The following is a 24454-nucleotide window of genomic DNA, read 5'->3' on the forward strand; positions in this document are numbered from 1 at the left end:
GGGGTAGTCTGGCTTTTTGTGACGACGTGTGACGGAGGGGGGGGGGAGAGGTAAAAATCGTCAAAAAAAGCGTGACGTCATTTATGGATGACCCCTAATTACCCAAGACATTTCAGACATTATTCTCTGGTGCTCCTTGAAACTTTCGGGGTTGGAGCATCTTAAATTTCTGGAGATGTCTGAAAGAAACTATGGATAATCTGGGTACTCCTGAAAGTGTCATACACAAATAACTTGAAAACTTTTGCCAACAGGTACACCAGAAATCTTGTGGACGCTGGGAACGGAAAGTTTAATCTGATGATCTTATGCTGGAACGAGGCTCAGGGTAGCAGCATACACTCCCACGCCAACTCCCACTGTTTTCTTAAAGTAAGTTGTTCGTCTTGTCTGTTTTCTTAAAGTAAGTTGCTCGTCTTGTCTATAGACTACTGTACTGTATACATAGGCTCAGGGCAGCAGCATCCACTCTCACGCCAACTCCCACTGTTTTCTTAAAGTAAGTTGCTCGTCTTGTCTGTTTTCTTAAAGTAAGTTGCTCGTCTTGTCTGTTTTCTTAAAGTAAGTTGCTCGTCTTGTCTGTTTTCTTAAAGTAAGTTGCTCGTCTTGTCTGTTTTCTTAAAGTAAGTTGCTCGTCTTGTCTGTTTTCTTAAAGTAAGTTGCTCGTCTTGTCTGTTTTCTTAAAGTAAGTTGCTCGTCTTGTCTGTTTTCTTAAAGTAAGTTGCTCGTCTTGTCTGTTTTCTTAAAGTAAGTTGCTCGTCTTGTCTGTTTTCTTAAAGTAAGTTGCTCGTCTTGTCTGTTTTCTTAAAGTAAGTTGCTCGTCTTGTCTGTAGACTACTGTAGCTGCCCTGGGGTGCTGGGGGGGGGGGGGGTCAGGGTAGCAGCATCCACTCTCACGCCTAAACCACTGTTTTCTTAAAGTAAGTTGTTCGTCTTGTCTATAGACTACTGTAGTGTATACATAGGCTGATCTAGGGGTACTGGAGAGGCTCAGGGCAGCAGCATCCACTCTCACGCCAATTCCCACTGTTTTCTTAAAGTAAGTTGTTCGTCTTGTCAGCATCCACTCCCACACCAACTCCTACTTTTATTATATGTAGGCATAGGTTGATTTATGTGGTGAGTGGGGTGGGGGAAAGGGCGATTTCCCAACTTTAGCCAAAATATTGGACTGGTCTTTAAAAAGATTTAATAAAGCTTTTACTTATGTATTATTTTATAAAAATTGTTCTGTTCTAAATAGCCTTAAAATATGTAGGCCTATTTGAAAAGCTATGGGTGGCTCTTGGAAAGGACTTTGTAGTCTAGAGACTGTTCAACTCTTGATGCTACTTTTTATCAGTGATTTTGCACATTTTATACAGTTATAAAACATGAAAAGGTAGTCGGTTAGTTTTGTTATATATTATATGTAAATTACATGGAGGGAGGGGGGGGGGGGGGAGGAGGGGGGGGGGGGAGGAGGGTTGGGGGGGGGGGGGGAGGGGTGGGAGGGATAACAGCTTGTAGGGATAGGGTTAGGTTTTAGTTTTCTTTATTTTTAGGGTACTTCAATATTTGTTATTTAAAACTATTTAATGAACAATCAAGTAACCCAACCTTACTTTAAAGATAAAACAAGGTTTTGAACATTTTCTAATATTTAATGAGTCGCTTTGTCTAAAATGATGTGATTGCTCAAATGGTTTTAGTAACAAATAGTTGGTTGGTTTAGGAGTGGGACTGATATACTAGATAATATGAAGGGTCCATGGATATGTTATAGTATGGCATATGGGTGAGTTAAAATTGACCAAATTTTATCTTAATTGTCAAGTTCCAGTGCCATGTATACAAAATCTAACTCTTTAATGAAGTGAAAAGTATCGACTGTCCAAAATTTTATGAACAAGTTTTATAATTTAGTCAAAACTAGAAAAAACAGGCCACCTATTGTAATGGGGTCAGTAGCAAATATGTCAGAATAGAACTGCTGATGTTGATTCATTTAATTAATTTAATGAACACAAACTAAATTGGTCAAAGTTCATGGTAAAAACTTGCCTGTCTTCAAATCTTATCTCTAGCACAGCCTAACAGTTAAAGACATTGACAGACTCATTTGTTTTCTCAAGATGACTCAAAATATTTTTAAAAAAAAACTGTTTATCTTAGAGTGTGGTTAGCATGACAAATATCCTGCTGCGTAAAAGTTTGAATGTTGGATGAGATATGCTCTTGTCCCACAATCATGTGGCCTATATCTTGATGATAAATTGGTTAATGTATCAATTAAAGCTTTTTTCCCTCCTGCTAACCTTTAACAGCCATAATAGAGAAATGTTTTTTAAGTTTGAAAACGAAATAAATCAGAACTGTTGAAGTCTTTAAATAGAGTAAAGCTAAAATTAGATGGGGTGTGCGGTTGGATGGTAGAGCTAACAACTGCTAAACAGTCTCAAGTTCGGATCCCAGGGCTGAGTCTGTGGTATGTTCCTGAGTCCACCATGCTCTGATGGGCCCTTTCTCACATTAGGGAAAAAAGATGGCGGGGCACACTATCCCTTAGGTTGTTAAAAAAGATGAACACTATTTCATCTGTCACATTTAGACTTTGGGCATGATAAGATGATAATGATTAAGCCTAGGGTTTAAGATTTGAAATACAATAATGTACAAACCATCTACACATCAGTGGGCAAACCTCTAGAGCTTCTTTATAACTTAAACTAGTTTTTGTACTCTTTTTATTCAAACACTAAGAGATAGACTGAAATAAGAAACTTAACTAGTAGATCAAATGAAGTCTTACATATAAAAGTTAAATACTTATTAAGATTTTGTTAGATTTTTATTTACCATATATATCTTATTTATATTAATATTACAGAAAAATGGTATGGGATTAAATGATTTCTTACCTTAGAAAACTTGACTTACTTGACTTAGTTCCCTTTGCTCCTTATGGAACATAGGACCTCCACTATTTCCTTCCATTTCTTCCGATCCCCGGCTATTAATTTTGTCATCTCCCAAGACATCCCTGTTGGCTTCAGTTCTTCAAGAAGACTCCGCCTCCAGGTCTGTCTTGGGCGCCCTCTTTTCCGCTTTCCCTGGGGGTTCCACTCAAGCGCTTGGCATGTAACATTTGGGTGAGCCTTTTGCAGTGTGTGACCCACCCAGCGCCACTTCTTCCTTATTTGCACACCCAAAGGCTCCTGTCTAGCTTTCCTCCATAGTTCTATGTTCGGCACTTTGTCCTGCCATCTCAGTTTCAATATCTGTCTAAGGCATCTATTCGTGAAGGTCTGTATCTTTGCTGTGCTTGCTTTGGAGACTCTCCATGTCTCTGCTCCATACAGCAGAACTGCCTTGACATTAGAGTTAAATATCCTAATTTTTGTGGTAATGGAGATGGCCGAACTTTTCCATATGGGTCGCAGGACTGTGAAAGGACAGTGCTCTATTAACTCTAGCACGTATGTCCTCCTTAAAAATGAGTGTAGCCCTAAAAGTTTATGATGTTTGATTCATTTGTTTTGTGTAGGTTCTAGATGGCAGTGTTACTGAAGAACTTTATGATGTTTGATTCATTGTGTTTTTTGTAGGTTTTTAGATGGCAGTGTTACTGAAGAGCTTTATGTTTGATTCATTGTGTTTTTGTAGGTTTTTAGATGTCAGTGTTACTGAAGAACTTTATGTTTGATTCATTGTGTTTTTGTAGGTTTTTAGATGTCAGTGTTACTGAAGAACTTTATGTTTGATTCATTGTGTTTTTGTAGGTTTTTAGATGTCAGTGTTACTGAAGAACTTTATGTTTGATTCATTGTGTTTTTGTAGGTTTTTAGATGTCAGTGTTACTGAAGAACTTTATGTTTGATTCATTGTGTTTTTGTAGGTTTTTAGATGTCAGTGTTACTGAAGAACTTTATGTTTCATTCATTGTGTTTTTTGTAGGTTCTAGATGGCAGTGTTACTGAAGAACTTTATGATGTTTGATTCATTGTGTTTTTTGTAGGTTTTTAGATGGCAGTGTTACTGAAGAACTTTATGATGTTTGATTCATTGTGTTTTTTGTAGGTTCTAGATGTCAGTGTTACTGAAGAACTTTATGATGTTTGATTCATTGTGTTTTTTGTATGTTTTAGATGGCAGTGTTACTGAAGAACTTTATGATGTTTGATTCATTGTGTTTTTTGTATGTTTTAGATGGCAGTGTTACTAAAGAACTTTATGATGTTTGATTCATTGTGTTTTTTGTATGTTTTAGATGGCAGTGTTACTGAAGAACTTTATGATGTTTGATTCATTGTGTTTCTGTAGGTTCTAGATGGCAGTGTTACTGAAGAACTTTATGATGTTTGATTCATTGTGTTTCTGTAGGTTCTAGATGGCAGTGTTACTGAAGAACTTTATGAATGGCCCACCAATCAAGAAGAAAATGACAACAGTATTGAGGGAAATGAAAGTGGAATGAAAAAATGGGCAGAGAATCAGTACTCCGTAGGCCAGTGTGCATACATTAATGGTAAGCTCATCAAAGTGTTGGTCCCACTAAACAGATGGATTTGTTTCTTAGGTGTTTGTTTTTAATGTACAGTACTTAAAAATTGAAGTTGGAGGGAGGGGGGTTGGGGCAGTATAGTAAGGAGAGCTGAATACTGATAACTCAAAAGTCTCAAGTTCAGATCCTGGGCTAGAGTCTGAGTCTACCCAGTTCTAAAGGGTACCTGATTTATTTTACAAAAAAACTAAGTGGGAATCACATTATCACCTTGTATGCTAAAATCATTGAACCAGATGTTTTCTACTTCATCTGTTGTTCAAGAACTTCAAGGGATGATGATAAGAAATTGCTAGTTTTTTAAAATCTATACATTTAATTATGATATGATAAATTTAATTTAAAAGTATTCTAAATGCAGAACACTTCTATACTGATGACTGATGTATCTAAGAACTGTTTGTTAAACTCACAAATATTTGAACATTTATAATTTTGTCACTAATTTACAGTTATGTGAACAACTTTAAATTAGAAAAAACTCTACTGTATCTTATAGTTTAATTTGGTTTTTCTGCCTTCTAAAAGAAATATGGAACATAGTTTATGAGTTATATGACATAGAAATTTTAAAAATTTGTTTTCATTTTTATTTATTTAAAGCTATAATCTAATAGCCGAAGGGAATGTTACAGTTGATTGATAGACCATGCAACTGCTATTTGACGGGTAGCCTACCTGACTAAATTTTGGAAAGTAATGGCAGTTGTATTGTTGACCACACAATCTGTTCAATGTGCTCATCACACAGAAAATGATGAATGCTATTTCATTTGTCCCATATGAATGTTACTGAGTTTACCAGAGTACTACAAGCAGTATATACTCATATTCTCTATTTCATCTTCCTAGCATTTTTACATAGTAATCACATTTTGTATGGCAAGGTTTGATGTTTACTTAAGATACTCTTACATTTTTTGATATCATTCTTATAATTTTAGATAACATTGGACTTCACCGAGTTGAAAATTGTAGTCACACTGACAAGGCAGTGACCTTACACTTGTACAGGTATGTGACTATTTTGTTACTTCTTAAAATAAGAAATTGTTGCAACATTAAAATTGTTAAAATGTTCTGTATAGTGGGAATGTATTCAATTTAAAGACATTTTTGGTTGTATAAGAAAATATTTGATTCAAATAAAATCACTTGTTCTGAATTACTAATGTTCTGTCAATATTCAATAAAATAAAATATTTTTAAAATAATCAATAATTACAATACAATATTTAATGTATAATAAAAACATTTATATCTTCTTAAAAACATTTTTTTAACAAACAAACTGCAGCTTCCTATTTTACTTATTTTTTCAAAATTATTTATAATTAATAATGTAGTTTAAAATAATTAATAAAGCTGTCTTGTCACATTCTAAAGTTAATTTATGTTTCTTCCAGTCCACCATTTGATGAGTGTCAGTGTTTTGATCAAAGAACTGGTCGTGCTACTGTTTCTAAAGTTACATTCTGGTCAAAATATGGAAGAAGAACACCTTTTGTAAGTGTATGATATAAAGAATTTATTGATTACATCTCATGTAAATCTGTATTTAGAAAATGTAGAATTTTCTAAATAAAAAATGTAGATCATAGTTTATTACTCACTGAGTATTAAATGAATAGGATCTAGTTATGAAAATTCATTTAAAAATAATTTTAAACCTTCCTACAGCACCTTGAAAGCACCCTTCTATTTGATTTTAAAATGTAGGAATTTAAAAACAAAATTATTCTTAAATTTGAACAAAATCAATGCAATGTAATGAATTATTATTTTATCATCTACAGGGACGCAACCCAGAGCAGACTCCAGGGTGCTGTGTAGTTGAAAATAACTAAAATCTCTGGACAAAATTCTGTTATAATTTTTGTTATGAAGTGCTTGGCACAAATACTGAAGTCTTTATTTAAGTAGGTCAGTTCTTCTGTATGTCCTTCAATTTTAAGAAAAGGAAAATTTATAATTGTTGGAGTATTTAAATTGGCCAACTAGCTGGTCATTTTGATGTACACGTTTTGATGTAAAAAAAAAGTTGAATTTTTGGGATTTGTTAATTTGTTTTTAATGAGAAAATTTTAAGCAATTTTTGAGGGTTTGTATGTTTTGCTATTTTAATTTTTGACAAAACAAAACTACATTTAACAATATCTGTAATATTTTTACTTTTTTTGTTAATATTCTTTAATCAAACTCCAATTTTTCTCATTATATGCTGAAACTTGTATTAATGTATTTGATTTATTATGTGGTTTGAAAGCAATTTTTGATCAGCTACTAATTTTCTGTTATGAGTAAAAACGAGTTTACAATCATTTCTTTTAGTTTAAACCATGAAGGCTTTAGGCATGGTCGCTTGCTAAAGTACATGATTGCCCAGCCAGAGACTGTAATCTTTGAGACTAGGGAGTTTTGATGGGTATTTGAGAGAGTAAAAATGCTGGACACAGTGCTGACCAATATTGCTATGTGGTCAGATAAACTGTACTTTTTTGCCACATGAGCTGTCATGCCTGAAAAGCACTATACTTTTACTAATTAAAAATTAAACTGTTAAATTTAGTTTTTATATTGTTGATGAGATATGAGTATCAATGTTTGAAAGATGGGGGTTAACAGATTATGGGAATAAAACCAAAACAAAAATAAATCTTTTTCTTAAATAATGAGATAAACAAAACAGTAAGGCAACATCAGTAAAATTCTGCCCGTTAAAATTTTTCTTTTAATGTTGTTGAATGCATGTGATTGCATTTAGATTTATAGATTCCTTGTAAATATTGTATACTTAAACATAACCTTTGACCTCTGGTAATCTGAAGTGTGACATAGAATAAATGGCAGCTAATTATTTGAATTTTATGGAAGAGAGTTATTCTTTTTATTAATAATTGCAAATTAGCCCTATTAGGCCATTATTATTGTTTTAACAAAATTAATGTATTGATATCTTCTAATACATATTCTTTTGCCAGTAAAATGTCTTCATAAATCGATTTTGAAAACGATTCTAAAGTTTAGTATATCTTTATTTATTTGGGTGCATAATGCAAATGTTTTAAAAATCTTCAGCTTTTCAAAAGTCACTCTTCATCATATTGTTAATTTTTTAAATTAAAATGCTGAGTTCTTTGTAAAACAAATTTTGTTGTAGACCTATCAATTTTTATTTAGTCATTTGGTTAAACTATTCTAAAGCTATAAACAATAATAGAGTGTTAAATTTTAAATAATTTACTACAATAATATAACTGCACTTTGTTTTATGTTAAAGATTTCACTTGTTGCCTTTTTAATGAAGAAATCTTGTTATCTTTTTACAGTGTAACTAAAATTTGAGTGCTAAGGTTGACATAAGTTTTTAGTAATGTTGAATTCTTATATCCTTACAGTAAAAAAATAAACATCTATGCAAATAATTTATTAATATAAGATGTTTTTTGTAACTGCTAACTTCTATCAAAATTAAATTTGTTTTCTTTAAAATTTCTAGTGGGTAATTTTTTTTTTAAATTTTAAGCTGTTGCTGGGTTATGGGAAACTTCATCTTTTAAACTGTTTTTGGTTAAGGGGTATTTTTTATTTCTTCAATGCTACACACTTTTGTAGTTTGAACTATGTGTGCTTATGCTGCAAACATGTTGGGATTTTTATGTAAAAAATAAACAGACTTTTAATATTTCTTTAAAATTTACATATATGTAATATTATGATACCACTTACCACTTAGAAAATATTTGTTGATCATTCTTATATTATATCTGCCCTAGATCTTTCATTATGTTTCTGTTGCTAATCTCACTACACTTTCATTAGTTTATTATAAGTGTTACATGTTAGGTTGGCACAACAACACATTTTAAAAATAATTTAATCCTTGAATTTAAAGCCGAGTAATACAATTTAAAACCAATGTCCACTTAAGTGTATGTTGTTATTATTGTTATTACATTTCTTTTCCAGTATCCAACCAATTAAAAAAAAAATCAAATTTAATTTCTCAAGTTCCTATTAGTTTATAAGCTACCAAAACAGAACACATGAGTATTTAAAATGTTTAAAAAAAAACAATATGAGCCTACTGTAACAGCCTTTTTTAAATCCACTTCATTTACTATCTCATCAAGTTGTATGAGTACAAATGTTTTTAATGTTGAAAAATGTTGGATTTCGGTTTAAAATAAATATAAACTGGAAATTCTTTTGTTTTTATTTTTTAAAGCTTTTAAAACCTTTACAAAGTGAATTTACTTGCTTTAGTGGCGCGCTTATCTGTACAAAAATCAGATTATTTTTAAAAAATATAATTAATCATTTATAAAATAAAAGGTGATGGCATGGTTGAATGGTAGAGCGTTTGTCTGCTATCCCTAAAGTATTGAGTGTGGATCTCAGTGAGCCCTACCAGCACTGATAGGTACCTGACTTACAATGGGAAAGTAAAGGCAGCTGTGTACACATATAATGCCAACCACAGAGTTTCTTCCAGTCATCTCTTCGGGGAAGCAAAGCCCACCAGAAAATGTTTTACCGCCGCCACCCCCCCTGAACAAAATGGAATTTATTTAGAACACTTTATTTTACCAGTGTCCAGCCCCCCTCCTACCCCCTCTCCTCCCCCCTCTAAAAATATAAATAAAAGTCTGGAAGAAACACTTTACACAATCCCTTTTTATACAGAGGTCAAAAGAAACATATGAACTCTACTTCATCTGCCGAATGGAACGCCAGGTCTAAAGAGGAACTGTAATCACTGAAAAAAACTATAATTAAAATATTAATGTCTGTCTTCTACGCCAAATCTCAGTGTGATGCACATAATTCATTTCCTTTATTAAAAGAAATTAACATTAGGCCTACACGAAAATAGTGCACGGAAACACGTCAACAAATACAATGCATTTATTTTTAGGTAACCTTTTGTAACAGATAATAATTATTATTTAATGGACGTAAAACAATTTAACTAAACATTTTTTTAAAGATTAGGTTATTATGTAAATAATATTTAGGCCTAGATATAAACATTATATACATATTTTTTCGCATTTAATAAACACTTGCTTAGACAGGGGGAACAAGCTACCATATATGTTATAACTTAAGCTTTTACTGGATTATGTACCTTTATCTTGATAGCCGGTTGTGACCTGGAAGTGTTAATCTGCCACATTTTCAACATGGCGCTTATGTATGTTTTGGAAAGTTGTTAAAATTTAGAATTTGTAATCTTAACACTGTCACTGTCATCCTGAGACTTTATGTGAGTAGTTTTTTTTTTAAATAGCAATACTAATATGAGTTATGTGTTAGATCTAATCTAGATTAGAGCTAGATTCTAGATCTAGATCTAGAATCTAGATCTAATCTAGATCTAGAAATCTAGATTTCTAGATCTAGAATCGAGAGACTGTCGAGAGAGAGTTAGAATCTACTAGACTCTAGATCTAGACAGAGTACACTCAGTACAGACAGTACACTTCAGTACAGACTTTCAGACTTTAATAATACAGATTACAGAGAGAGTACAGAGTCACAATATCTTTCAATACAGTAGACTTGAGTAGATTCTAGGGTAAAACCTTAGTTTAGCGTCGGAAATTATTGGGTAATGTTTGTTGAGTTTTGGTAGGCCTAACTAATTTTACAATTTACAGTAAACCATGGTTTATTTGAGATTTTGACCATAACCATTGTCATTGAACCATTGATTAGGCCTATTGATTATTGTTATTGATAGGCTAAATAATAAATATTAAAATAAAGGGTAATCTATCGTTTTGGGTACGTAAAATCGCCCGCGATTTGTAATGTGAAAAACAGGTGACTCCTTAAATTTTAATAATTATTTCACATTTTGAGGAGGATTTATGTTTTAAAAAATTCAAAAATGTTTCCTTGATTCATTTATGTACCTGTTTTTAAACAATTGAATTAAAACTTTTCCGTAATAAATGAAGACTAGCGATGTTTCCAACAGATGCAATCATGCTCATTTACTATAGCAGCCATCTTGTCTAAGTTTTATTTTTATAAGCTTTAAGCGCCAGATTCAGGGGGAAGTCACTCTATTTTACAAATGGCTGCTGTTTATATAGCAAATCTTGCTCTCAGACACTGCTGTTTAAAGTTAATTTCTGGCCTATATCGATATATTTAGCCATTGATTTAGGTTTATTATTCATTTATCTATAATATTTGACACAAAAGTATGACAATATACTTCTATTAAAGCCTTGACAATGTGGTAACGTTTTCGTACATAAATAGCCGCGGGCGATTTTACGTACCCAAAACGATAGATTACCAAATAAAGATAAATTCGATTGTAGTAAATTATTTTTTTTTAAGTTTAATAGACAAAAGTAAAAGGAAACAGGAAAAAATAGGGGCCTATCCCCTATAGAATAGGCCCTATCTATAATAGAATACTATAGATCTAATAGATAAATAGATTTAAATTAATAGATCTAAAAATTAAAAAAAATATAAATATAATATAGGTAGGTTTTTCGATTCGTGAAATCTCGTTCTCGCGGTTTTGAAGCACCTGTGTTTTGGGCGGCCATATAAAATATCGAATCATTTCTTTCTCATGAAGTACATGATAGTTAAAACTAAGGATTGTATCGTAATCGGATAGATTTTTACTCGAAACTGCCCATGTATTTACGGGGCGAATAATTAATATTTTAATAATGGCAGCTTGACCTAATTTCTATTAATTTAAATCTATTTATCTATTAGATCTATAGTATTCTATTATAGATAGGGCCTATTCTATAGGCCCCTATTTTTTCCTGTTTCCTTTTACCTTTGTCTATTAAACTTAAAAAAAATATTTTACTACAATCAAATTTATCTTTATTTTAATATTTATTATTTAGCCTATCAATAACAATAATCAATAGGCCTAATCAATAGTTCAATGACAATGGTTATGGTCAAAATCTCAAATAAATCATGGTTTACCATAAAATTAGTTACCAAAACTCAACAAACATTACCCAATAATTTCCGACGTTAAACTAAGGTTTTACCCTAGAATCTACTCAAGTCTACTGTATTGAAAGATATTGTGACTCTGTACTCTCTCTGTAATCTGTATTATTATTAAAGTCTGAAAGTCTGTACTGAAGTGTACTGTCTGTACTCTGTAGTAACTCTCTCTCGTCAGTCTCTCGGGTAATCTATCGTTTTGGGTACGTAAAATCGCCCGCGGCTTCTAATGTATGAAAAAGTTACCTCATTGTCAATGCTTTAATAGAAGTTTATTGTGATATATTTGTGTCAAATATTATAGATAAATGAATAATAAACCTAAATCAATGGCTAAATAAATCAATATAGGCCAGAAATTAACTTTAAACAGCAGTGTTTGCGAGCAGGATTTACTATATAAAAAGTTGCCATCTGTAAGTTGCAGTGGTTTCCCCTGAATCTCTTACTATAATTTTACCAAAAAAAATTCAAACAAGATGGCTTCTTAAATAAATGAGCTTGGTTGCATCTGATGAAAACATTGCTAGTCTTTATTTAATATTTTTTTTACTGAAAAGTTGTATTAAAGCAATAATAAAGAGTCACTTTTTTTACATTACTAGCCTCTGACAATTTTGTTTGCTTAAAACGATAGATTATCAAAAATAAAACTTTTAAAACACAACAACTTTTGATAGACTCACAAACTGACAGAGTTTTGACTTAGCGTTATTCTAAGAATTTAAAAGAATAGACAAAATTAAATGAATATTTACTATTTATATTTAGGCCTATAGACTAGAATGACTAAATCTTGTTCTGGATGATTGTGGGTACTAATTACTTATAGATCTATTATATCTGATAAATAGATAACTCTTCCTAACATAGGTTGTTTTTTTTTACTGCAAAATTGACAAAAACACAATTTTTATCCTTTGTCACCAATAACTGCGGTATCCGTTTGGGAACAGCTAAATTAGCACTTACTATTCCCAACTGTTCGTAAGTTATATTTAATTTTTATGTTAAAAACATTGTGTGGCTGTCTTGCCAGAAGTTGCTGCAGGTTAAAACCCATCATATGTTTTCTTATATTTGGCATTCATTGTATTTTCTCAATTTTTTTGCCATTTCATTACTCATGAAAGTATTGTAAGGACCAATTTTCTTTCAGTTTGTGACGTGAATGGGGGGGGGGGGAGATATTTGCATTAAAAACAAGACCCGTCTCTTAGAATTTGCTTTGAGAGGAAAAACGTTAAACAACTTGGGAAAATTGTGATTGAAGGATGAATAACATCTCATTTTAACGGACATGAATAATATCTGATTAAATTTAATACGGATATGCTATTTCACTCACCTGTTATTTGTTCTATGTGAATTTTAAAATGGTAATTGACAGTTGAATAACAACGTGAATCACTAACTTAACTGATGCATAATATTGTTAATTTAAAAGCCCTGATAAATTACTTATTGATCATCTACATAGCAGAGATGAGCCTAAACTAAACTTAAACCATAATACTTTTTCTTTTAAAAATATAACAATCAAAATAGCTCTACACTCTCTCAGTCTATCCCATTTTCTCCATTTACAATAAATGCATTATTGTAGATATTATTCCCAGTCGTATTTTGCATGAAATGATAGCAAAATGGCTATTCCCAACCAATTGGGAATAGCCTTGGCCTTTGTCTAAACTCTTTAGTGTCCATTGGCTAGACTCCTGTATGTTATGGATCTGGAGACAGGTGTATGCTAATTGATATGTCTGGGCAGATGAGATATGGACGGTGCCAGACAATATTCTTTCATGCTATCTCATTTAACTTCATTAATTTTAAAATTTGTTTTAGATTTCTAGTATGTTTTTGATCTAGTCAGTTAATTATATTTATATTATAATATTATACTATTAGGCCTCCTAATTTTTATCAAGCTCTAGGCTAATCCTATTGATTTAGTATTGGGCTAGCCCTGATAATTAATTATAGGCCTAAGCAATATCTATGATAATTATTATTAGTTTTTTAAATTAACAATGTATAGTATTAAAGTCATTTTTAAAGTATTTTTATAATTATAAATAAATCTAGGCTAGATCTAATCATCATCATCATCACTGCCTGTCACCCCTACTGGGGTATAGGTCACCAACCAAAGATCTACACCAGAGTCCTCTGACTTGTGCCATTCCCAAATGAAGCCCATTTTTGTAGTTTCAGCTTCCATGTCCTGTTGCCAGGTGCTGGTGTTTCTTGGTCAACCTCTTTTATGCTTTCCTTGAGGGTTCTACCTCAAAACCTGCCTAGTGATATTAACAGACATGCCTAACATCCCACCTAAAGCGGAATTGTTCTGCTTTTTTTTTTACAAAAAAAAAATTGTGTCCTGTTCCGCCATCCTGCTTTTGTCGAAGTTTGTTCCACTTTTTCAAAATAATATTTAATAAAGAAAACTAATAGAATTGAAAACAAGAGCACTGAAAAGTGATTATCTTCTTTTGGCACACATTTCCATTTCCTTGCTAGTAACAATATTTACCAGGATAATTTAATACTAGATCTGCTATTAGATAATGTCATTAGACTTATTTTAAATTATTTATTTTTATTTTAGACTTAGTAAAGTAGCATCCACATGTATGTTACTCTTTCTGGCTTCAAATTTCTCTTTTTATGTATGACTGTTCCTACTTTTGGTTGCCAGGCGTAGGCATATCTGCATTTATTGGTTGGTGGTCTGTGCAGTGTATGCCCTATCAGGCATAGGCAGTGGCGTAGCGAGGTCGGGTGTCACCCGGTGCGGCCGTTAATGGTGTCACCCCCCCCCACCCATAGGCATAGCGACCCTTCCCGGGGACAAACTTTCAAATTTTCGATTTGCACCCCCCCCCCCTCAAACTTTCAATTTGCACCCCCCTCAAACTTTCGATTTTGCACCCCCCGTCAAGTTTTTCTCTATATATTTTGCTATTTTTTGCCTTGGTGTCACCCCCCTAAATGGTGTCACCCGGTGCGGTCCGCACCCCCCGCCCCCCCCCCCTCGCTACGCCCCTGGGCGTAGGCATATCTGTATTAATTGGTTGGTGGTCTGTGCAGTGTATGACCTTTCCAACTCCATCTTTTCCTAATTTCTTCTTTTGCAGAAAGTTGTCCTGTCAGTTGGCTAGATCTAATAGATATAGTCTCCTCATTCACATAGGCGTATGTCCTAGATTTTTGTATAATAGTCCTATAAAACTACCATGTAATAGACAAGGTTTTTCTGCAAAAAGTTGGACATCAGACAAGGAGACCATCACAATTAAAGTTACAAGGTTTTTTTATTAGTCCCATGATGGTTTCTTGTGATCTCCCGATCTCAATATTTTTTAAAATTTGTTTTTTTTTTGTAATAAATCAATAAATTTTAAAAGATGTAATTTGAGAAATGGGTGTTTAAAGTAACACCTTACTGCAATTTTCTAAACAAGTGATAACCTTTTTAAAATTATGTAGAGTTTGAATTCAGCCTATATCATGCGTTTATATCTTAATTTTTATTTAATAAATTGGTATTTGATTTAAGTTGTATGTATAGTCTTAATTAAATAATTAAAAATCTCCATTGTCTCACATGACGAGCGGTAATATCATTAATCTCAGTGAAGACATCTCTTAGTTAAGTTGGACAAACTGAAACAAAACAAACAAGCAGGTCTAACCATGTTTTGGTCAAAGATAACTTTTGTTAATAATACAGACTAATAAATATTAGGCTAAGTATAAGTCAAGCCAATGGCCTAGCTTGGGCTGCCTTTGCTAATAGAATTTATATGCCTATTAAAAAATTAAAATTGAAAAGATTAGCCAACCAGGCTTAAACAGAAACTACACAGAATTAATCAATGATCTTGACCTGATCAATGATTGATCACATACTGCACTGGTGCTTCCATTGTCTGACAATAGACAATAGGTCTATTAGGTTGTTAAGAGATCTGTTATTGTAAGATCAGGTTAGTATTGGCGGCAGTACTTGGTTAGGGATATTTTTGACACATCAATCCTACCAGTACCCTCTTCAAAGACTTAAGAAGATCCCATTGATGTGTTATAATTTTGGGTATAACACTTACCTTTATATTTATTTATTAATTTATTTAATGGGTTTTAAGAATGTTGTAGTTTGTTGTAGGAAATGGCCATTGAAAGAAAACAAAATAGTCAATTTTCAATCCTAACTTATATGTCTACTTGTTTTAAATTACCCTATCCCATGTACAACTTAAGGCACAATAAAATCCAATTTATCGTAGGTTTGATTCTTTTACTACTAGTACTATGCATTTAAGCCATACTTGTGTGAAAAAGTATGAACTTATTTTTATTAAACTGTAAAGTTATGCATAACTGTCATCTATAGCACATGACATGGCATCTAAGGTGCCAATATGCATGTTTTAGTTAAGACTTCTTGATTGGTGTGTCTATATGTGCTCAAAGCACTGATTGTAAGTCGAGACTCAAGCTACAGTCCAACATTCTTTGTAGGCTTTAGCTGTGTTAAGTGGGTAGTAAGTTAGGGCTTGGAGTAAATAGAGATAGCTTGTGATAACGTTATTTTGATGTGATTAAAGGACATCCTTACATGTCATCACAGTTATAGCTAACCTTGACTCCCCTCCCCCATTGATCATCACGTCATGGCGCCTCAAACCTGACCCCGTCCCCAGGAATGCCAATCACAGACCAGGTCATATGGTCTCACCACCTTCTCTCCCTAACTTGGACACTGTATCTTTCATACACGACGCCACACGCTTTGTTGACGATTTTTAGTACCACCCCCCCCTTTCATTTCGTCACAAAACGTAACACATCCCACTCCCATTAAATAACGTCGCTCTTTCGCCTACCCCTACCTCCATATAGCCCAGGTTTTCAAAACGCGGTATTTTTCTAAAATATTAACGGATTTGGGTCAGTATTAAGACTACTGGTTAGTTTTTTTTTTAAAATTAAATTACAATTTGCAAAAAAAAAAAATCTTTACAAAATGCATTATAACCAGTGCAGTCTTTAAAAATTGCCATACTGTAAGGTCACAATCTCTACAACCCCCCCTCCCCCCTCCCCTCGTCACACTTCTTACCGAAAGTCCAAGTCCCCTTTCTACACAGAAGGCGGACCCGTACCCATCCCTTTCTGATTGCGTGGTTAGCATTCAATACACCCTTCCCCTTCCCACCCCCTATTAGTGACGTCATTCACGAACGACCTCTTAGCACATGGTCACGAGTCATACCCCTCTGCTCTTCCTCCACTAAACGTGTGACGTAATTTACAGATGATGGGAAAAGAACTAGCGTTGCTAATCTGCCGCCTAACTCACATCTTGCTCTAGCTGCCTCTAGCTTGATTAGCGATCGGAGTCGGTTTGGAAGTCCTCTTCTCGTCAGTACCATCAGAGTTTCTTCCAGCCCCCCCCCCCGAAAAATTTTTACCGCCCCCCCCCCCCCCCCCCCGAACGAAATGAAATTTATAAAATTTATATAGAAAATATATTCTTTTAACAGTGTCCGCCCCCCCCCCCCCCGAAGAAAGTTTACCGCGCGCCCCCCCCCCTCCGAAGATTTCAAGTGCCCCCCCCCCCCCCCGGAGAAAAAAAGTCTGGAAGATACACTGAGTACCATGCATGAGTCCAGGATGTTTTCGTTTTTTATTTGAACATCCTCACAATCGCATCTTTACAATACAACCTTATTTATTATCTTTAATTATGTTTTATTTTCTGGTAATAGTTTTTTCAATATCGCATCACTATAATGAAGAAATGTGTCGCGTCCACATTTAAAAGCAATTACCAGAAAACAAAACATAATTAAAGATAATAAATAAGATTGGTTTGTAAGGATGTTCATGATTATAAACCCCACCTTTTATTTTAGGTATCGTGTCTCACTCGCTGTGAATGTTCGATTATAAACAAATAAACCCAAGCTGATCATCTGTTTCCATATGGCCATAATACACCGTTTATAGATGCTAGTCAGTCGTGGACTACCGCTATGAAGCGTGGCTTTTTCAGCTGTAAGTAAGACATGCGGGAGTTCTATTGATTCGAACGATTCTCAAATTTGTATTTGTAAATGTAAATACTCAACCGTTGCCTCATTCAACTTAAAGATAGTATTAAACTGAGTAACGTATTAGATGTTTAAAACACTCGATGTAAAGATGGTATTTCAAAAATATTTTGAATCAATACGTGAGTTAATATTAGGTTTTTGCAATATTATAATGAGAATCGTTCTTTTTAAAATTATTTTTGTTTGATCTTTTTCACCTGGTTACCTGTTTTAAAATTTCAAGCACTAGTTGATTTATAATTTGCAAAACACATATCACATTGTATTTTACGCAGTTTTGTTAACTAGTGACAGGTTAAAGAGCTGTTCCTACATTTACTTATGTTGACATCTTGGTCTGATTGCCTCAAAAACTCATCTTTTTGGTAATTATTTATTCAAATTCAATCTTTTAAAAATGGTCTTAAATCAATGAAAAATCCAACATAGTTTAATTTTCTCATACACATTCAACACAAAGCTAAAACGGTAATTGTAGATAACACATTAAAGTTAATAAGTGTATTATTTAAAAAAAAAACAAAAAAACAAAAAAACAAATAACAACACATAACATCATTAAGAACAAACTGCTTATTAAAATTGAATGTTGAATATACATTTGCATTAGTGGTGCCTAGGATAATACACATTGTGAGTCGAGTCTATTCGCGCCATATTTCGCTCACTTTTAAACTAACTCTAGATCTAGATCTACTTGTAAATATGTAAATGGCGTCTATTCCTACGACTTTCTATCCATTTGTGTTAGCATTAAATTGTAGCCTACACTTTTATGGACCCTTAATTCTCACCTCTTCTTGTATTAACCAAGGTCTTAATTTTACAGTGGCTTCTATTTTAATTTTTTATCCACTTTGTTTGAAGTCATGTACACTTTCTGAGCAGCCTCTGGTCTGACAATTTGTTGCCACTCCTGTTTTAACGTTTGTGTAATTGTTTGAGCGACTTCGGTCTCACACGTTTTTAACCACTCCCCGCCATAACGCGAGGAATCTTAACGACTTTACATCCCAGTCGTTGTTGAACGTGTTGTGTTAGAGTTCATCAAATATTTACCTAACACCTCGTATAGGTCGGCGTCTTAACAACTCTATTGCACAATTATTTCATGGGTGGCTGGATATTGCCCTCTGTTTATAAAAAATATTTCAGGGGTAACTGGACGTTGCCATTTGTTTTCCATGGGTGGCTGGACATTGCCCTCTGTAACAATTATTTCATGGGTCGGTGTCTTAGCAACTCTATTGCACAATTATCTCTTGGGTGGCTGGACATTGCCATCTGTTTATAACAATTATTTCATGGGGTGGCTGGACATTGCCATCTGTTTATAACAATTATTTCATGGGGTGGCTGGACATTGCCATCTGTTTATAACAATTATTTCATGGGGTGGCTGGACATTGCCATCTGTTTATAACAATTATTTCATGGGGTGGCTGGAGATTGCCATCTGTTTATAACAATTATTTCATGGGGTGGCTGGACATTGCCATCTGTTTATAACAATTATTTCATGGGGTGGCTGGACATTGCCATCTGTTTATAACAATTATTTCATGGGGTGGCTGGACATTGCCATCTGTTTATAACAATTATTTCATGGGGTGGCTGGACATTGCCATCTGTTTATAACAATTATTTCATGGGGTGGCTGGACATTGCCATCTGTTTATAACAATTATTTCATGGGGTGGCTGGACATTGCCATCTGTTTATAACAATTATTTCATGGGGTGGCTGGACATTGCCATCTGTTTATAACAATTATTTCATGGGGTGGCTGGACATTGCCATCTGTTTATAACAATTATTTCATGGGGTGGCTGGACATTGCCATCTGTTTATAACAATTATTTCATGGGGTGGCTGGACATTGCCATCTGTTTATAACAATTATTTCATGGGGTGGCTGTACATTGCCATCTGTTTATAACAAATATTTCATGGGTGGCTGGACGTTGCCATTTGTTTTCCATGGGTGGCTGGACATTGCCCTCTGTTTATATAAATAATTTAACGGGAGTCTAGGAATTACAACGGCAACCAGCTAATAACAACCACCAGCTTCTATCAACAACAACAACAGCTATCTTAGAATGACAACCAACTTACAACTAGCTGTCAACGACAACCTTTCTTCAACAAGGTTACGACATCCAGCAACACTATAACATTACATTACGTTAACGAGAGCTACAACCACCACCAGCGATGACGTGGCGTTGGTGTTGTAATATTATAATGGTATCTAATCTGCACGTGGGATAGCCGGCATGTGCCGTGTGAGATTTTTGCACCATGGTCGCACAAGGCCACCTGTCGAGATGAGGGCCTTTGTCAGTGATATGGGCATGTAGGGTGTAGCAGATGTGAAAATAGTTGATGGGGAGATTATCGAGAGCTGACACCCACACACATAGATACTCACGTATAAAAAAATGGACATAAGTAACCTGTTTACGTGTATGTACATTCCCTTCTTGTATGTCTCAAAACTATTGAATCCATTTTTTCGACAGGTTCTATCCTCACCATGGGCGAATATTGTTCTCCGACACGTCACTGTCCAAATATTAAACACAGTACAACCAGTCTTTCCAGTCTTTTTTTTTTAAATTAGCGTAACTGTGCAAGTAAAACAATAACTTTCGCAGCTCCTCATTGAAATAATATAGACCTAATAAACCGTACAGTTTGGCCCTTTAAAAAACCGGCCCACCCTGTATTACCATTGGGCTGGTGTCGAGTGATAAAAAATTCATAACGTAAATTGATTTCCAGCTAGCCGAACACACCGGGCCTTGTTACCGGCCCATCTATATTACCTCGGCATAAAGGGCCAGAACGCTCAAATAGAAGCCAGCTTTACGCCTCTTAATCCGAGCTGGGGTTACTCGCCCCTAAAGGTTCTCTGGGGGATTAGGACTGAGCTGAACCCTAGATTTGGCCAGTGTATTTGGGTCAGACAGTTTTCGCGTGAGTTAATTCATTATCGGGAGTGGTGTGTACTGTCCGGTAGGGCTGCCAATATGTTTATTTTGTTTTTTTCACGGCATCCCCCCCCCCCATCCCCTCCCCGCCGCACAAATAATGGGACAGCTGGATAGTATTTGTGACGACGTCACGCCAATGCCATTATCATCAACAAGAGCAGATTCATAGCCTAATGTGTTAGCTTGGGATCGCTTGATTTTGCTCCGTTATAATAATGAGCATTCGATTTTCTGGATTGTGTATTTTAAACGTTTTGGTAATGAATTATAAATCCCGTTCTTGTCTGGTATTGTTCCATGTGATGCAGATAGTTAAAGGTGGATCAGCTGTGTTAGAATAGGGTGGTTTACACAAGTATAATTGGCACTGTGTATCGATTGTAATATCGGTCTTTGGTTGTTGATTGCTTCGTGTGAGACAGTACTTTTAATTATATTCTAGTCTATTTGCTGTGCACTATAGATAAACCGTTTTATGTTGGTTAGTTTATATTGTGTGTTTGTTAGATAGTTGTTTTCTTCTATGTTCTGCTATATTTTGGTTTCTAAAAGTCTATATTTTGTTAGATTGTGAGTTACTTTGTGTCTTGAAGCTTATATTTTGTTAGATATTTGATTTCTTAAAGCACATCATCAGATTAATGTATATGTGTGTGGTGTGTTAAATCATTCTAGATGATTTGCGTGTGTGTGCCTGTGTGGCTTGTTTTTCTAAACACCCACTATTTCGGGACAATTTTTTTTTGCAACTTGATTTTTAAGATTGGTGCACCATGTGTTATTGATTGAATCAGTGTTTATGTTTGCACCATACCGCTCAACAGATAAACTGCGTTTTTTTTTTCTGCCTACCATCTGCCTTAAAACCCTACGCAGTTTTCTTGAGTGATTTTTGGTTTACTTTCGACCTTTAAACCATACACGTGTTGAATTTTTTGTGTACCATATGCCGTTAAATCCTTACGAAGTTTTACTTTTAGTGTGCCCCATTTGCATTTGAAAACCATACAGATATTTCTCGCTTGATAGTTTGTATATTATCTATCTTAAAAAAACGTTTCTATTTAATTTTGTTCTGTTATTATTTATATCACGTTTTTTTTTTTAAATATCGGATCTTCTTCTTCTTCTTCTTCGTTCTTAATTATCAGTGTTTGAAGGGGATCGAGATTTATCTGCCAGTGGGTTTGAACTCGAGACTTTGTTCGAATTTATCAACCATGAGCTTTTTTGCCGACTCGACCACGCCTCCAACACAATTAAGCGTTACGTGTCAACTGTTTATGCGCCATTGAGGCCATTGACTCCGATTTCAGCCTGCTTTTCTTTTTGGATTTGCTTCCATAGCCTTTGTCCAACACAGAACAAACTACAAGGCAGCAGTTGTTTAATTTTGGAGTTGTCTCTCCTAGAAGAGTGGCTGTCCCCAGCTAACGAGCCTCATCTGCCCGAGGGTTCGAACTCGAGACTTTTCGGTTTAGCAACCATGAGCTTTACCGACTCGACCACGCCGACCCCCTAAAATATCGGATGACCTACGTATCTGCGACATTTAGTGTTAAAAGGTGTTTAACGTTGTGTTTGTTCTTACTGTGTGTGTTGTTATGTCGGCGTCTGAACTAGTCAGTTGATTTTTTTTTTAACCTAGTGACTGATTTAATTTTGCTTTCAAGTTTTGTAGCTCCAGTTTTTGTAGATGTTTTCCCTTAAGTCGGCTTTAGGAAGAAATGCGTTCTGCATACGTTATAAGCTTTATATTTAGAGCAGGCACGGGTGTTTGATTTCTAAGCTGCCTAATGATAGCCACGTACAGGGAGTGGACACGAAATTACAGCTCCGAGCTGCACTGGTTCATCTTGCCAAAACATTTGGGCTGACTTGTTATCGATCAGGCTACACGTCCTTTATGCACATTTTAGGGAATATATATATATATATATATATATATATTTTTTTTTTTTTTTTTTTTTTTTTTTTTTTTCCCACAAAAGCAGGTATATCGGCTGATCAGTGACCGACGCTTAGTCTTTGTAGCTGTTCTTTTGTTTCATTTACATTTTTTCTTCTAAACCTATTTCATAAATAACTAAATTCACCTATCATTAAAAAAACAAACTCGTACTGAATCAACTATATTATCCCCTTCCACCTCCACGCCATCTTTGATCTTACCTCTTCCACCTGTCCCACCGCCTACCTCACACTCGCCTTTCTCCCTCCATTTACCACCCTGCCTCTTCCATTTACTACGTCCACTCAACCCACTATTCCACTTCGACCCTCCCCCCCCCCTCACACACACCATTGCAGACTTCAAGACAGCACCTTCTATATGTTAGAATGCAGACTTTCTCCCATCAATTGCAAATTAAGAAAAAGCCTTCGTTTTTTGATTGATGACAGATGATGATGATTCATTTGATGTGGGCATTACTGTGACTTAATATGTGGAATTATTCATAGCCATTGACCCTACAGGTTTTTGTACCATCATCATGCAGGAACCAGTAGGTTGTATGTATAAAAAGTTAACATATGTAGATCTGTATGTTATAGCCGGCTGGCGTGGCTTTATCATCACTGATCTTTGCAGACTTCACTTTCATTACTGCCGCTGATGCATCCCTTGGCTTTCTGATTGCTGGGGTGGCCTTTTCTAACCAGTGTGGCGAGCTACTCGTGAGACTAAGCTTTGTGTCATTCCTAAAGTGTACGGCTAACTTGTGCGTCATTCCTAAACTGTACGGCTAACTTGTGTGTCATTCCTAAACTGTACGGCTAACTTGTGTGTCGTTCCTAAACTGTACGGCTGACTTGTGTGTCATTCCTAAACTGCACGGCTAACTTGTGTGTCACTCCTAAACTGTACGGCTAACGTGTATGTCATTCCTAAACTGTACGGCTAACTTGTGTGTCATTCCTAAAGTGTACGGCTAACTTGTGTGTCATTCCTAAAGTGTACGGCTAGCTTGTGTCATTCCTAAAGTGTACGGCTAGCTTGTGTTATTCCTAAACTGTACGGCTAACTTGTGTGTCATTCCTAAAGTGTACGGCTAACTTGTGTGTCATTCCTAAAGTGTACGGCTAACTTGTGCGTCATTCCTAAACTGCACGGCTAACTTGTGCGTCATTCCTAAACTGCACGGCTAATTTGTGTGTCATTCCTAAACTGTACGGCTAACGTGTGTCATTCCTAAACTGTACGGCTAACTTGTGTGTCATTCCTAAAGTGTACGGCTAACTTGTGTGTCATTCCTAAAGTGTACGGCTAGCTTGTGTCATTCCTAAAGTGTACGGCTAGCTTGTGTTATTCCTAAACTGTACGGCTAACTTGTGTGTCATTCCTAAAGTGTACGGCTAACTTGTGTGTCATTCCTAAAATTTACGGCTAACTTGTGTGTCATTCCTAAAGTGTACGGCTAACTTGTGTGTCATTCCTAAAGTGTACGGCTAGCTTGTGTTATTCCTAAACTGTACGGCTAACTTGTGAGTCATTTGTGTCCCGCTAACTGTCTAGTCAATGTGAGGTGAGAAAAATCACCTGGACAAAGCGACCACTACAATCGATCCCCCGTATGTTATTTCATGTAGTGTCCCGCTAATTGTCTAGTCAATGTGAGGTGAGAAAAATCACCTTGACAAAGCGACCATTACAACCGATCCCCCGTATGTTATTTCATGTAGTGTCCCGCTAACTGTCTAGTCAATGTGAGGTGAGAAAAATCACCTGGACAAAGCGACCATTACAACCGATCCCCCCCCCCCCCCCTGTATGTTATTTC

At 35.0% G+C, this 24454-nt stretch overlaps 2 protein-coding genes across 4 annotated transcripts in view; both read left to right on the forward strand.

Moving 5' to 3' along the window:
* Positions 1–254: 254 nt before the first annotated feature.
* LOC131928505 (cysteine dioxygenase type 1) lies at positions 255–8747 on the forward strand (the record flags this gene model as incomplete). The annotated part of the gene is given in 5 exon segments (XM_059284569.1): positions 255–372; positions 4363–4507; positions 5488–5557; positions 5950–6049; positions 6340–8747. Coding segments are annotated over 5 exon segments (484 nt in total), but the record flags the coding sequence as incomplete, so codon positions are not given.
* Positions 8748–9721: 974 nt separating this feature from the next.
* LOC131928502 (alpha-1,3-mannosyl-glycoprotein 2-beta-N-acetylglucosaminyltransferase) overlaps positions 9722–24454 on the forward strand; it is a 55245-nt gene continuing 40512 nt past the window's right edge. Inside the window, exon 1 of one of the 3 annotated variants that reach the window (XM_059284566.1) lies at positions 9722–9812. Coding sequence is in view for 1 of the 3 variants with exons in the window: in XM_059284565.1 (XP_059140548.1) it covers positions 17593–17614 (22 nt within the window). In the remaining 2 variants the exon portion in view is untranslated. Of the gene's footprint in view, positions 9813–17546; positions 17615–20865; positions 20930–24454 lie in introns of those variants that run through there. The other 2 variants (XM_059284565.1, XM_059284567.1) reach the window with 2 other exon arrangements.

Source organism: Physella acuta, unplaced genomic scaffold (genome assembly GCF_028476545.2).
Source record: "Physella acuta isolate Inbredline_101_S28 unplaced genomic scaffold, ASM2847654v3 ptg001512l, whole genome shotgun sequence".
NCBI classification, from domain to species: domain Eukaryota; kingdom Metazoa; phylum Mollusca; class Gastropoda; family Physidae; genus Physella; species Physella acuta.